Source organism: Balaenoptera musculus, chromosome 2 (genome assembly GCF_009873245.2).
Source record: "Balaenoptera musculus isolate JJ_BM4_2016_0621 chromosome 2, mBalMus1.pri.v3, whole genome shotgun sequence".
NCBI classification, from domain to species: domain Eukaryota; kingdom Metazoa; phylum Chordata; class Mammalia; order Artiodactyla; family Balaenopteridae; genus Balaenoptera; species Balaenoptera musculus.
In genome coordinates, this window is record NC_045786.1 from 144,816,189 (window position 1) to 144,831,065 (window position 14,877).

Here is a 14,877-nt window from a genome sequence, read left to right on the forward strand (position 1 = left end):
AACTAAAGATGCTGCAACTAAAGATCCCACATGCCACAACTAAAGATCCCCCACGCTGCAGTGAAGAGCCCATGTGCCCCAACTAAGACCTGGCACAGCCAAATAAATAAATAAGTAAATAAATATTTTTTTTAAAAAAGGAGTAATTTTCGACTTTCAAGTCTCATTATTTAAGAAATACATTTCTTAAGGCCATGGTTGCCATAGATGGTGATTTCTCTGGATCTGGGCAGAGTAAATTGAAAACCTTCTGGAAAGTATTCACCATTCTTGATGCCATTAAGAACATTTGTGATTCATGGGAGGGGGTCAAAATATTGAACATTAACAGGAATTTGGAAGAAGTTGATTCCAACCCTCATGGATGACTTTGAAGGGTTCTGGACTTCAGTGGAGGAAGTAACTGCAGTTGTGGTGGAAATAACAGAGAACTAGGATTAGAAGTAGAGCCTGAAGATGTGACTGAATTGCTGCCATCTCATGATAAAAAAAATTTTTTTTTTTTTTTTGGCCACACCATGCAGCATGTGGGATCTTAGTTCCCCGACCAGGGATCAAACCCACGCCCCCTGCAGTGGAAGCGTGGAGTCTTAACCACTGTACCGCCAGGGAAGTCCCTCATGATAAAATTTTAACAGATGAGGAATTGCTTCTTAATGGATGAGGAAAGAAAGTGGTTTGTTGAGATGGAAACCACTCCTGGTGAAGATGCTGTGAACATTGTTGAAATGACAAAGGATTTAGAATATTACAAAAACTGAGTTGATAAAACAGTGGTAGGGTTTGAGAGGATTGACTTTAATTTTGAAAGATGTTCGAGTGTGGGTAGAATGCTATCAAACAGTGTTGCATGCTACAGAGAAATCATTCGTGAAAGGAAGATTCAGTCGATGTGGCAAACTTTATTGCTGTCTTATTTTAAGAAATGACCACGCCCACCCCAGCCTTCAGCATCCACCACCCTGATCAGTCAGCAGCTGTCAGCATGGAGGCAAAACCCTCTACCGGCAAAAAGAGTATGATTCACTGAAAGCCCAGATGATGTAGCATTTTTTAGCAAACTATCTTTTAATTAAGATACGTTCCTTTTTTTAGACATAATGCTTGCACACTTAATAGACCACAGTATAGTGTAAATATAACTTTTATATGCACTTGGAAACCAAAAAATTCACGTGGCTCGCTTTATTGTGGTGGTCTGGATCCACACCCACGATATCTCGGAGGTATGCCTGTATAAGGCTAGATTCCCCCTGACTCCCCGACAATTATCCCTCAGCAAAGAAAGAATTACCGTATTATCTGAGTCGTTACAGAGTCTTTTATATTACCTGCTGCTTGCTCAGTTACTTTTTTCACCCAGTTGCTTTTTTGTGTTTTCAACATGTTTTTTTTTTTAAAGTCCTAAAAAACTTATCAATAGGTATAGTAACTATTACTAGGGTTATAACTTAATAATTTGCAAGTATTGAATGTCATAATAAATTATTAAAGATAAAACAATATGTTATTCAGCTATGGAGATAGGAATATGCATTTATGATGTGAATGGAAAAAGAACAGTTGTCCTAATGAAATGCAAATGGATATTTGTTATAAACAGAATTTCCAGTAACAGCCTCATGTACTTTTAAAAAGTCTTGTAACTTAAATGATATGTACCAAACTGATGATGATGTGCTATGTAAGCCTGTGTTAAATAACTCATGATGGCTTTTGTGACGAAGAAAGCTCTGCTGCTAAAGGTACATGTAAATGAATTGAACACAATTGTTTTATGAAATAGGATAGAAATATAGTATATCTAAATATATTTTTTGTAACATTTTAACTGTAAAGACATTGACTTTCACCAAAATTTACAGATTCAGATTGTCTAAAAGCCCTTTCTTTCCTTGTTGGGAAAATTAAAAGTATAGGAAAATTCCTATAAAGTATAGGAGATAACTTTAGTCCATCAGTATACATCCTTGCTTTTATTTCTTAGGACTCTTATTCCCTCCCTTATTTTTCACATTTGTGCCCTGACTTCTCATTTATGTTTTATATATGCCTATCCTGGCTATCTTTAGCTCCTAACACATATTATTGGTGATGAGTTGTATGTACTATATTACTTTGGTCTCTTTGCAGCTTGTTAATATGTATTTTTGAATGTTGCTTTCCTACAAAGAACATTCTACTGTAGATAAAAATGTAAATACAAATATATGTTTTAGAGTGACATAAAATGCAAATATAAACAGAAAAGTATCTAGTATTTTTAATGATTGTATTAAAATAGTACGTAGATAAAATTCAGACTTCTGCAGAAATATGGATAGGCTCAAGTTCCAGTAGTCACTTGTAAACCAGTGCCTTTGGGGAAAATGTATTCTGAGTTTGTTCGAGGTTCTCAGCTGGCCTGCTGAAATCAATTTGACTCCCTATGTAGTTGGAATTCTAGGAAGTTATATTTTGGGTTTTTTTCCTATGGGCAAGTATGCCTGAATCCTGACATTGGGAGTAGTTTCTTTTTCTTCTGCAGCCCGTCCTCTGAAAGGAGGTATTTACCTGCAGTGCTTATCGTCAACCCCCGAAGGGGGCTGTGACGAGGGCCGAATCCCTAGAGTTAGGGTTGTGACACAAGGGCTTTCCTAAGTCCTTTGGGGGCAGCCTGCATACGAAAACCCTAAGGTTTAAAAACAGTCCTTTTCTTTCTGATCCAACCTCTTTCTTTACCCCTAATTAATAGTCATTGTCTACAATTTATAGGCAATATTTGGTTACTAAGACCTTCTCTCTCCCTTTTCCCCCAGCATTCTCTCTGTTGGCCAGAAATGAAAGGGGGTACAGATATGGAACTGAATTCTGCAATTTGCAGGAATTAGCTTATGCATTTATCTTTTTTGTGAATAAGGCAGAAGGGATTTTCCATCAGGATGAGGAAGTACAGGTGTTCCCACAGCTTCAGGTATACCAGTAGAAAAGCTAGAACCCAGGGCCAATTGGCTATCTCGGTATAGCTTTATGAAGACTGGTTCTTAATTCTTTGCCCGGTTGGCCATTTGTGCCCAGCAGAATAGCCATAGGCGTGATGCATTTGGGGGTAGACTGTGGAAGGAAGGCAGTACCCTTGTTATCCAACGTCTAGTTTTTCCTCTGAAAAAGTTTTTAAAAAAGTTAGTCGGGATATTATTGATGGATGGAATTTATAATTTAGGACAGGATTAGTATCTGTGGTTCCCTGTCCCATCCCCAGGGCATAAGGCATACTGCTTTCAAATTCTGCTAATTTTTGTTTTCATTTACCAGATTTTTTTGGCTATCATTTTTTTTAAATAAATTTATTTATTTTTATTTGTATTTATTTTTGGCTGTGTTGGGTCTTCGTTTCTGTGCGAGGACTTTCTCAAGTTGCGGCAAGTGGGGGCCACTCTTCATCGCGGTGCGCGGGCCTTTCACTGTCGTGGCCTCTCGTTGCGGGGCACAGGCTCCAGACGCGCAGGCTCAGTAGTTGTGGCTCACGGGCCTAGTTGCTCCGTGGCATGTGGGGTCTTCCCAGACCAAGGCTCGAACCCGTGTCCCCTGTGTTGGCAGATTCTCAACCACTGCGCCTCCAGGGAAGCCCGGCTATCATTTTATTTTTACTTCCTTTTCTATTACATGTTTACAGAGCAGACAGGACTTTAAAGCTAAGAAAAGGGGCTTCCCTGGTGGCGCAGTGGTTGGGAGTCTGCCTGCCGGTGCAGGGGACGCGGGTTCGAGCCCTGGTCTGGGAGGATCCCACATGCCGCGGAGCAGCTGGGACCATGAGCCACAATTGCTGAGCCTGCGCGTCTGGAGCCTGTGCTCCACAACAGGAGAGGCCGCGATGGTGAGAGGCCCGCGCACCGCGATGAGGAGGGGCCCCCACTTGCCGCAACTAGAGAAAGCCCTCGCACAGAAACGAAGACCCAACACAGCCATAAATAAAATAAATAAATAAATAAAATTAAAAAAAAAAAAAGCTAAGAAAAATTTAAGTTCAGTTTTTCTGTCTAAATATCTCAGTGATTGTTTATGTTGTAGCTCAGTAAAAGCACCAACTACCTTGGTAGTTGGCAGCATTCAGTGATCCCAAACCACACGAGGAGAGAAGCTTGGACTTAAAAGGAATAATCTGAATGAATTTAGTGTTTTGAACTTGGAAGCAAAACTGTTACTCAGTTTTTTCTTATAGCTGTATATCGAACTATGGTTTATCGTAAGGCAGCAAAGAAAGGCCTCAGGGGAATGACAGTTGTATTTATTAATTACAAATTTATGGCTAAACATTTTGAGGAAAAATATCTAATTAAAGGAGATGTGTAGAAACGTGACCTTCTTGCTATCTATTTGTTTTGAAAGGCTGACCTAAATTTGTTTTTTCACTTCTGCGATTCTGTTTTGTTTTTCTTTTCTTTTGGCTGTGCCACACGGCTTGTGGGATCTTAGCTCCCCAACCAGGCATTGAACGCAGGCCCTCAGCAGTGAGAGCATGGAGTCCTAACCAGGGAAGTCCCTTCTACGACTCTCTTAACAGTTAATCTACTATTTTAGAGACAGTGAGGTTCAGTCTTCGTGTTTGCGTCGGAAGTTTTCCTTCATAGTACAGAGAGACCCTCTGTCCCTCGTCCCTAGTTAGTTTCTTTTCATGAAACTTTGTCAAATAGTTTCTGAAAGCCATTGTTTTTCTCATTTTTCCAGTGATTTCTGTGGAACCAGTGGAATTTTCCTTGATAATCCCAAACCAATGCTTTCTGTGTAAACTGATAGACTTTCTCACTGAAAGGGAAGAGCAATTACTGGCCTATGTTTGCTAGCAGTTACTTTGCTTCATAGTTGGATGAAACTGGGGATGTTGGAGATGATAGATTTGTACTTGACATATGAGGGGGAAGTGCTTGATGATCTTTTGTTTGGTGATGATATCTTACTGGTGAGAGAAGAAAATAAACTTTGATTTAGAGCAGGTATCAATAAACTACGGCCCATGTAGTTTTTGTATGGCCCATGAGCTAAGTAAGGATGGTCTTTACAGTTTTTAGTGGTTGGAAAAAAATCAAAATAAGAGTAATACTTCATGCTATGTAAAAATTAAATGAATTTCAAACTTCAGTGTCTACAAAGTGTCCATAGAGTTTTATTGGAAAACACCATGTTCATGTTCACGTTCATGTATGCTGCCTATAGCTGCTTTCAGACTACAACAGCAGAGTTGAGTGGTTATGACAGATCATATGACCTGCAAACTGTGAAATATTTTTTGTTTCAAACAGACAAAGTCTGCCAACCCCTGATTTAGAGACAATTAGGTATCATGATGAAGAGCAAGGACTCTGGAGGCAAACTGCTCCTTAACGTCTCATTCTGAGACCTTGAGCAAGTTACTTACCTCTTTGTGCCTCAGTTTCTAAATTTGTAAAATGGGAAGAATGATAGTGCTGACTTCATGAGGTGATCGTGAGGGTTAAATGAGTTAATATACATAAAGCACGTAGAAACGTGCCTAGCACGTGGTGTTCACTAAGTGTTAGATGTTAGTTGATATCTAAGTATGTTAGTTGGCACTAGGTATTGTAACATGAACTGGAAAAGATGCATTGAAATCAGTTCTAATTGAGAACAGCTACAAATATATTAAGGAAGGATACGCATTTGTTAACAGTATGCTTCAGATCTCGACTCAGTGGTGTAGAAAATAGAGAAAATTAAGATTCCACCACAAAGCATAGACAGTGAACATAATGTCTTTACATTGCTGCACAATGAAATGAGCATTGTATAAAAGATAGCTTTTCTGCCATGCAGTGTGCCTGCCATAGGGGAGAATTATTCACTTGAGTTTTGAAATGAAATGTAAGATAAGATAAATGTAAGATAAATTTACTTCATGGCACTGTTAATTCCGGTATGACCATTTCTGTGATTCCAAGTGGCTTTCTCAAGAGTCCTATCAGAAATATATTTGGCGTCTTGAATAGCTTGAACCCATCACTCCTGGCTGAAATAACACAACTATTTAACGTTCAGGATGAACTGTCAGAATTTAAGAAGTGGTGTAAATGGCTCAGTCTCCTAGCTTGTTTCTCAACATTTGACTTTCTTTCCTCACCAGAGAGAAAAGAGTGAAACATTTGTCCGTCTAACTTTTTAAATTGTAGTAAAAAACACGTAACATAAAATTTACCATTTTAACACATTTTTAAGTGTTCTGTTCAGTAGTGTTAAGTATATTTACATTGTTGTGGAATGGATTTCCAGGACCTTGTCATTCTGCAAAACTGAAACTCTACACCCATTAAACAACAACTCTTCACTCTCTCTCCCACCAGCCCATGGCAGCCATCATTCTGCTTTCTATTTCTATGAATTTGACTACTTTAGATACCTCATATAAGTGGAATCATCCAGTATTTTGCCTTTTTGTTACTGGCTTATTTCACTTAGCATACTGTTCTCAAGGTTCCTTCATGCAGCAGCATGCGACAGGAGTTCATTCCTTTTAATGCTGAATAATGCATCATACATATAGACCACATTTTGTTTATCTATTCATCCATTCATAGACACTGCATTGCTTCCATCTCTTGGCTATTGTGCATAATGCTGCTGTGTACATGAATGTCCAGATATCTTTTCGAGATCCTGCAGTTTATTCAAGATTCGATTTATTCTTTTGAATAAATACCCAGAAGTGGAATTGCTAGATCTTATGGTAATTCTATTTTTAATATTTTTGAGGAACCACCATACTGTTTTCATAGAGGCTGCATCATTTTACTTTCCCACCAACAGCGTACAGAGGTTCCAATTTCTCCACACCCATGCCAACACTTGTTATTTTCTGTCCTTTTTTTTTTTTCTGGTTAATTGATAGTAGCCATCCTAATGGGTATGTGGTAATATTTAATTGTAGTTTTAATTTACATTTCTATTCATCCAGCTTCTAAGAGGGATGATCTTATGTAAAGTATCTAACACAGTTCTTAGTAAGGAGGCTTACTACAGTTTTGGGGGCTATGTTTGATCTGAATATCTAGAGCTCTCTGACAGCTGTTAACACTTCCTGCCATTCAGGGATGTATAACTGAGAGTTAAGATTTTTTTTTAACTTCTTGCAAGTAAGGAGTAAGGTGACAGACTGCCTTGATGTGGAACTTGACCTATTGATAAGTCATCCATTAATGAGAAGAATGTAGATCATGTCTTTGTAAAAGATGAAAACAAATATACTCTTTTTCTAATATGAAAACCTTTTTATCACTATTAAAATTTTAGCTCTTTTTTCTAACTCTAAAAGAAATACATGCTTATTATCAAAAAATCAAGAAAATACAGTAAAACGTAAGTTTACATTTGGAATACAACACATATTGTATATGTACAGTTAATGTTGCTGCATGTAGCTGTAGTTTTTACTGTTATATTACATTGGTAACTAGTCTGCCATTTTCCATTTTCCTGTTGATTTTCAATTGAGGTCCCCCACCGCCCCCAGTTTTTGGTAAAAGTCTTATGCTGCGAGTGTAAGAGTTTCTTTCATTTTTATGCTTATGAGAGAAATTGCTGGATCTTGGGTGATGTATCTATCAATTTATATGTCTACTAGCAGTTTATAAGAGGTCTGGTTGTCCATACTTAATTTTGTCTGATTTCTTAATTTTTGTTCATTAAGATGGGTGTTAATGATAACATTGTTGAGGTTTTACATTGTATTTTTCTCATTACTGATGAAGTTGAACATGTTTTCATGTTGTTTTTATTGGCTATTTATATTTTTCTGTGTAAGTTCTGTCTATTGTCCTTTATTTTCATTGGTCTGCCTCTTTGTTATTGATTTTGAAGGAATTCTTTATATTTATTCTTTATATAATATACATATTATATATACACACATACATATATAAATATATACATATTCCTATATACAGTGATACGTGTTTTTAAATTAATTAATTAATTTCATGGAAAGTCATTTTATTTTATTTTATTTTATTTTATTTTATTTTTTTTCACACACACACACTGTATTTTATTTTTACAAGAGATAAATAGACTGACACCAAGCATTGTACATGGATGACCACAACAAAAGCAACAATGATTGCAATTACCAAACATGAAACACACTCATACTATGTCATAATATTGACATTCAGTCCAGTAATCCTCCACTGTAACAGCTCCTTTACTTTGCAGTGAAAATTGATTTGTATATTCTTTGCCTCTGAGTCCTTGTTGGATTTTTTTTTTTTAAATTCAGACAGAAAGTCACAAAAATTATACTCATCCTCATCAGTTCACTCAGTCCCATGTAATTAATTTTTTTTTTTCATCTTGATCTTTTGTTAGCACTTTTATGAGTTCATCAGTTTTTCATTAGAGTTCTGAAAATGCTTATTCATTCAGTTCAGCAGTACAGTCAGTTACTAGAAACCTGTACTTGTCAGAGTCTTTTCCATGAATTTCTTAAAGATGAAACCCTTTTATAGGAACATATTTGCAAAAGCATCAGAGTACACACAGAACTGTCTGTAAATGACAAAAGACTTAAAAATGACCACAGTTAAAAATTTGATGAAAGTTCATAACAATGCAGTTGACAAGAAAATTAGTTATTTCTGAGATATACATTTTAAGGTAATAACTAGGATTATGACTTATAACATTATACCAGAACATATAAGATTTTTAGAAATTTCATGTAATGTCTGAAACATTTATATTAACATATTTCCATACAAATAACCCAATGAAAGTTTAGTATTAGTTGTTTTGTTTGTTTGTTTTTTTATACTGCAGGTTCTTATTAGGCATCAATTTTATACACATCAGTGTATACATGTCAATCCCAATCGCCCAATTCAGCACACCACCATCCCCACCCCACCGCAGTTTTCCCCCCTTGGTGTCCATATGTCCGTTCTCTACATCTGTGTCTCAACCTCTGCCGTGCAAACTGGCTCATCTGTACCATTTTTCTAGGTTCCACATACATGCATTAATATACGATATTTGTTTTTCTCTTTCTGACTTACTTCACTCTGTATGACAGTCTCTAGATCCATCCACGTCTCAACAAATGACTCAATTTCGTTCCTTTTTATGGCCGAGTAATATTCCATTGTATATATGTACCACATCTTCTTTATCCATTCGTCTGTTGATGGGCATTTAGGTTGCTTCCATGACCTGGCTATTGTAAACAGTGCTGCAATGAACATTCGGGTGCATGTGTCTTTTTGAATTACGGTTTTCTCTGGGTATATGCCCAGTAGTGGGATTGCTGGGTCATATGGCAATTCTATTTTTAGTTTTTTAAGGAACCTCCATATTGTTCTCCATAGTGGCTGTATCAATTTACATTCCCACCAACAGTGCAAGAGGGTTCCCTTTTCTCCACACCCTCTCCAGCATTTGTTGTTTGTAGATTTTCTGATGATGCCCATTCTAACTGGTGTGAGGTGATACCTCATTGTAGTTTTGATTTGCATTTCTCTAATAATTAGTGATGTTGAGCATCTTTTCATGTGCTTCGTGGCCGTCTGTATGTCTTCTTTGGAGAAATGTCTATTTAGGTCTTCTGCCCATTTTTGGATTGGGGTGTTTGTTTCTTTAATATTGAGCTGAATGAGCTGTTTATATATTTTGGAGATTAATCCTTTGTCCGTTGATTCGTGTGCAAATATTTTCTCCCATTCTGAGGGTTGTCTTTTGGTCTTGTTTATGGTTTCCTTTGCTGTGCAAAAGCTTTGAAGTTTCATTAGGTCCCATTTGTTTATTTTTGTTTTTATTTCCATTACTCTAGGAGGTGGATCAAAAAAGATCTTGCTGTGATTTATGTCAAAGAGTGTTCTTCCTATGTTTTCCTCTAAGAGTTTTATAGTGTCCGGTCTTACATTTAGGTCTCGAATCCATTTTGAGTTTATTTTTGTGTATGGTGTTAGGGAGTATTCTAATTTCATTCTTTTACATGTAGCTGTCCAGTTTTCCCAGCACCACTTATTGAAGAGACTGTCTTTTCTCCATTGTATATCTTTGCCTCCTTTGTCATAGATTAGGTGCGTGGGTTTACCTCTGGGCTTTCTATCTTGTTCCATTGATCTATGTTTCTGTTTTTGTGCCAGTACCATATTGTCTTGATTACTGTAGCTTTGTAGTATAGTCTGAAGTCAGGGAGTCTGATTCCTCCAGCTCCGTTTTTTTCCCTCAAGACTGCTTTGGCTATTTGGGGCCTTTTGTGTCTCCATACAAATTTTAAGATGATTTGTTCTAGTTCCGTAAAAAATGCCATTGGTAATTTGATAGGGATCACATTGAATCTGTAGATTGCTTTGGGTAGTATAGTCATTTTCACAATGTTAATTCTTCCAATCCAAGAACATGGTATATCTCTCCATCTGTTGGTATCATCTTTAATTTCTTTCATCAGTGTCTTATAGTTTTCTGCATACAGGTCTTTTGTCTCCCTAGGTAGGTTTATTCCTAGGTATTTTATTCTTTTTGTTGCAATGGTAAATGGGAGTGTTTCCATAATTTCTCTTTCAGATTTTTCATCATTAGTGTATAGGAATGCAAGAGATTTCTGTGCATTAATTTTGTATCCTGCAACTTTACCATATTCATTAATTAGCTCTAGCAGTTTTCTGGTGGCAGTTTTAGGATTCTCTATGTATAATATCATGTCCTCCGCAAACAGTGACAGTTTTACTTCTTCTTTTCCAATTTGTATTCCTTTTATTTCTTTTTCTTCTCTGATTGCCGTGGCTAAGACTTCCAGAACTATGTTGAATAATAATGGTGAGAGTGGACATCCTTGTCTCGTTCCTGATCTTAGAGGAAATGCTTTCAGTTTTTCACCATTGAGAATGATGTTTGCTGTGGGTTTGTCATATATGGCCTTTATTATGTTGAGGTAGGTTCCCTCTATGCCCACTTTCTGGAGAGTTTTTATCATAAATGGGTGTTGAATTTTGTCAAAAGCTTTTTCTGCATCTATTGAGATGACCATATGGTTTTTCTTCTTCAATTTGTTAATATGGTGTATCACATTGATTGATTTGCGTATATTGAAGAATCCTTGCATCCCTGGGATAAATCCCACTTGATCGTGGTGTATGATCCTTTTAATGTGTTGTTGGATTCTGTTTGCTAGTATTTTGTTGAGGATCTTTGCATCTATATTCATCAGTGATATCGGTCTGTAATTTTCTTTCTTTGTAGTGTCTTTGTCTGGTTTTGGTATCAGGGTGATGGTGGCCTCATAGAATGAGTTTGGGAGTGTTCCTTCCTCTGTAATTTTTTGGAAGAGTTTGAGAAGGATAGGTGTTAGCTCTTCTCTAAATGTTTGATAGAATTCACCTGTGAAGCCATCTGGTCCTGGACTTTTGTTTGTTGGAAGATTTTTAATCACAGTTTCAATTTCATTGCTTGTGATTGGCCTGTTCATATTTTCTGTTTCTTCCTTGTTCAGTCTCGGAAGGTTATACCTTTCTAAGAATTAATTAATTAATTTCATGGAAAGTCATTTTATTTTAAATACAGCAGTGTGTACATGTCAATCCCAAACTCCCAATCTATCCCTCCACCCCACTCTTCCCCCCTGGTAACCATAAATTCGTTTTCTAAGTCTGTGAGTTTGTTTCTGTTTTGTAAGTAAGTTCATTTGTATCATTTTTTTTTTAGATTCAGTATATAAGTGATGTCATATGATATTTGTCTTTCTCTGTCTGACTTCACTTAGTGTGATAATCTCCAGGTCCACCCATGTTGCTGCAAATGGTATTATTTCATTCTTTTTAAAGGCTGAGTAATACTGTATATAGGTACAATATTACTTGTATATATGTACCACATCTTTATCCATTCATCTGTCAATGGACATTTAGGTTGCTTCCATGTCTTGGCTATTGTAAACAGTGCTGCAGTGAACATTGGGGTGCATGTATTTTTCCGAACTATGGTTTTCTCCAGATATATGCTCAGGAGTGGGATTGCTGGATCATAAGGTAGCTCTGTTTTTAGTCCGGAAATGAGGGTGTTGAACTAAATGATCTCCAAGAATTCCAGTCCTTAAGTGAACATATCATATGGAAATCAGCATCATGCAGAACTTCTATATTCTAAGCAGTGTATGTGTTTGTATGTATTTATGTGCGTGTTTACTTTGAAATTTTTGTCAATTTGTGTGTGTGTGTTTCTGTTTGGAAAAAGTTATTCAGGGAACTTTCTTTTTTTTTTTTTGCAATGAATGTTAGATTTATTAAAGCTGTAAATTAACTTAGAATTTTAAACTCAACTCTTTACAGATTGAACACATTTTAACAATCATTTTTAAGAGATTTGGTTTTTTCATGTAGCTTAAGATCCCTTGAATTTAAATTGCATTTATAAATTTAGTATTTATTTTAAGTAAATTATGTAACTTATCTAACAAATCTTTTGGAGTCCTTAACTCTTCTAAACCTGATATTTATGGATTTTGTAAGATTTTAAATACATTTTATAAGCCTAGATCTGTTATTTAATGACATTTTAAATTGAAATCACCAGTGTAATTTTTTAGATACACTAATATGAAGGGCTTCTTAATCTAAGCATTTAAAAATACCAAATAGGATTTCCCTGGTGGTGCAGTGGTTAAGCATCCACCTGCCAATGCAGGGGACACGGGTTCAATCCCTGGTCTGGGAAGATCCCACATGCCACGGAGCAGCTAAGCCCGTGCACCACAACTACTGAGCCTGTGCTCTAGAGCCCATGAGCCACAACTACTGAAGTCTGTGCGCCTAGAGCCTGTGCTCCGCGACAAGAGAAGCCACCACAATGAGAAGCCCGTGCACCGCAACGAAGAGTAGCCCCCGCTCGCCGCAACTAGAGAAAGCCCATGCACAGCAATGAAGACCCAATGCAGCCAAAAATAAATAAAATTAAAAAATAAAAATAAAAATACCAAATATTTACCTATTATGCCTGCACTCAACCCAAAAGTATTGAACTTTAGGCTTGATTTACTTTCTTTTCCCCCCTCCCAGTTCCAACCCACACTGTTTCCCTCTCTCTACCTCCCAAATAACTGTCTTATTTTTTAAACTTCTATCATATCTGTATTTGAAACCTCCCTGGTTCATTAGAACCTTTTCAATTTCACCTTCTCAAGCGATTTGAGGATACCTTTCCAAGTAAATTTAGAGCCATGTTCTCAGATTACTGAGGTGGAATCTTACGAAAACATGTGAAATCTAGAGCTGTCAACACCTGGGATGATTTTTTTCTCATGAAAAGGGGCATAACTTGAGCGTAGTTTTATAGGCTCTGCTAACAGTGACTCTGAGTCATGCCTTCCAAGTGGGGTGTTCTCCAGCCCGCCAGCCCCGGACTCATGTCCACATCACTGAATCCTCAGGTATTATGGGTGTGCAGTCCCCACGCCCAGGGTGCTTCTGACTTATTTCAATAAATCTATTTATTGCTTGATTCTATTTTGTATTCTTTTATTCGTTTTATTTGGCAGGTTACAATTTTTCAGTATTTTAAACATTTAAGTATTTTAAAATAAAACATTTGGATTTTGAATGTCCCCCCATGTCTTATCTGGTTTTATAGTCTTAGTTCTAAGGTTATTCTCATAACAGTTTTAACTTGGGATTTTCTAGAACACAAAGTTTATATCCTAAAAAAAAAGTTACAGGGAGCACATAAACAGGGATTACGTGTATTTGGATCACAACCCTGTCTATTCACATATTATATAATGTGATGCCTTAACTCTCTACTTGTATTGTAGGCTTTTTGGCAGGGACTTTGTAACAGTGCTGGCCAGTGGACATGTATTGTGAGCCACATATGCAATTTAAAATTTTTCTAGTAGCTACATTAACAATAAAAGTAACAGATGAAATTAACTTTAGTAATATATTTTATTTACCCCAATATAATCTAAATATATTTCAACGTGTAATCAGTATAAAAATTGAGATATTTTGCATTCTTTTTTTCATACTGAGTTTTCAAAATCCAGTGTTATTTTATTCTTAGTGCACATCTCAATTCAGGCTAACCACATTTCAAGCGCTCAATAGCCACATGTAGCAAGTGGCTACTGTATTGGGTGGTGCTGTCTTATACTTTTACAACTTAGTGCTAGGAACACAATTGTTGCTTTGTGAGAGAATGTGTGTGTTTATTATTTTAGTTACAGATTTCTCTAATTGAATAAAGTATAAAATATTTTAAAATTCCTATCTTCATTTTCTTTCTCTTTAAGGCCCTTCCTTCTTCCATGATTATAGTAGCAGTCTATTGTCCTGTGATAGCTGCTGTTTTCATTGTTCTGAAGATGGTCAACTATCGACTCCACAGAGCACTTGATGCTGGAGAGATTGTAGATAGGAACACAAATGATTTCACAGATCAGCAAGCCAGAGCTGAGCAAGGCAACTGTTCAACAAGGAGAAAAGACAGCAATGGCCCAAGGTAAGGAAACCCATGCCACTCAGTTTGTAATGATGTACAGTGATGCATGTGTACAATGATGTGATTATTGTGTCATGCCTGTTCTGTTTACCTGGTTTTAAGGCAGTGGTAGATCTTACCACTATTGATACAGTGACAAGTGTGATTGTCACATTAGACCACAGCAAAGGTGACTGGCTATCTGGGGATAAATCAGTATCCTTGGCCTTGTTAATAAATAACATGTTAGAACAATAATAGTCGTAATAGTGTAATAGTTATTCATACCAAAGACCAAAACCAATGGAAAACAGGTTAAAGAAATATTAAAACTTGGCTTTATAAATCTAAGCATTTATTTTTATACATATAAATAAAATGTGTATATATATCTTAAGCAAACCGTGATACTATTTTACT

The 14,877-nt window shown here is 36.6% G+C and overlaps 1 protein-coding gene across 6 annotated transcripts in view; it reads left to right on the top strand.

Moving 5' to 3' along the window:
• PCNX1 (pecanex 1) overlaps positions 1 to 14,877 on the top strand; it is a 166,580-nt gene that overhangs the window by 20,034 nt on the left and 131,669 nt on the right. For all 6 annotated transcript variants that reach the window (XM_036841725.1, XM_036841727.1, XM_036841726.1 and 3 more), the window contains exon 2: positions 14,270 to 14,478. In XM_036841725.1, the coding sequence (XP_036697620.1) occupies positions 14,270 to 14,478 (209 nt within the window). The remainder of the gene's footprint in view (positions 1 to 14,269; positions 14,479 to 14,877) is intronic.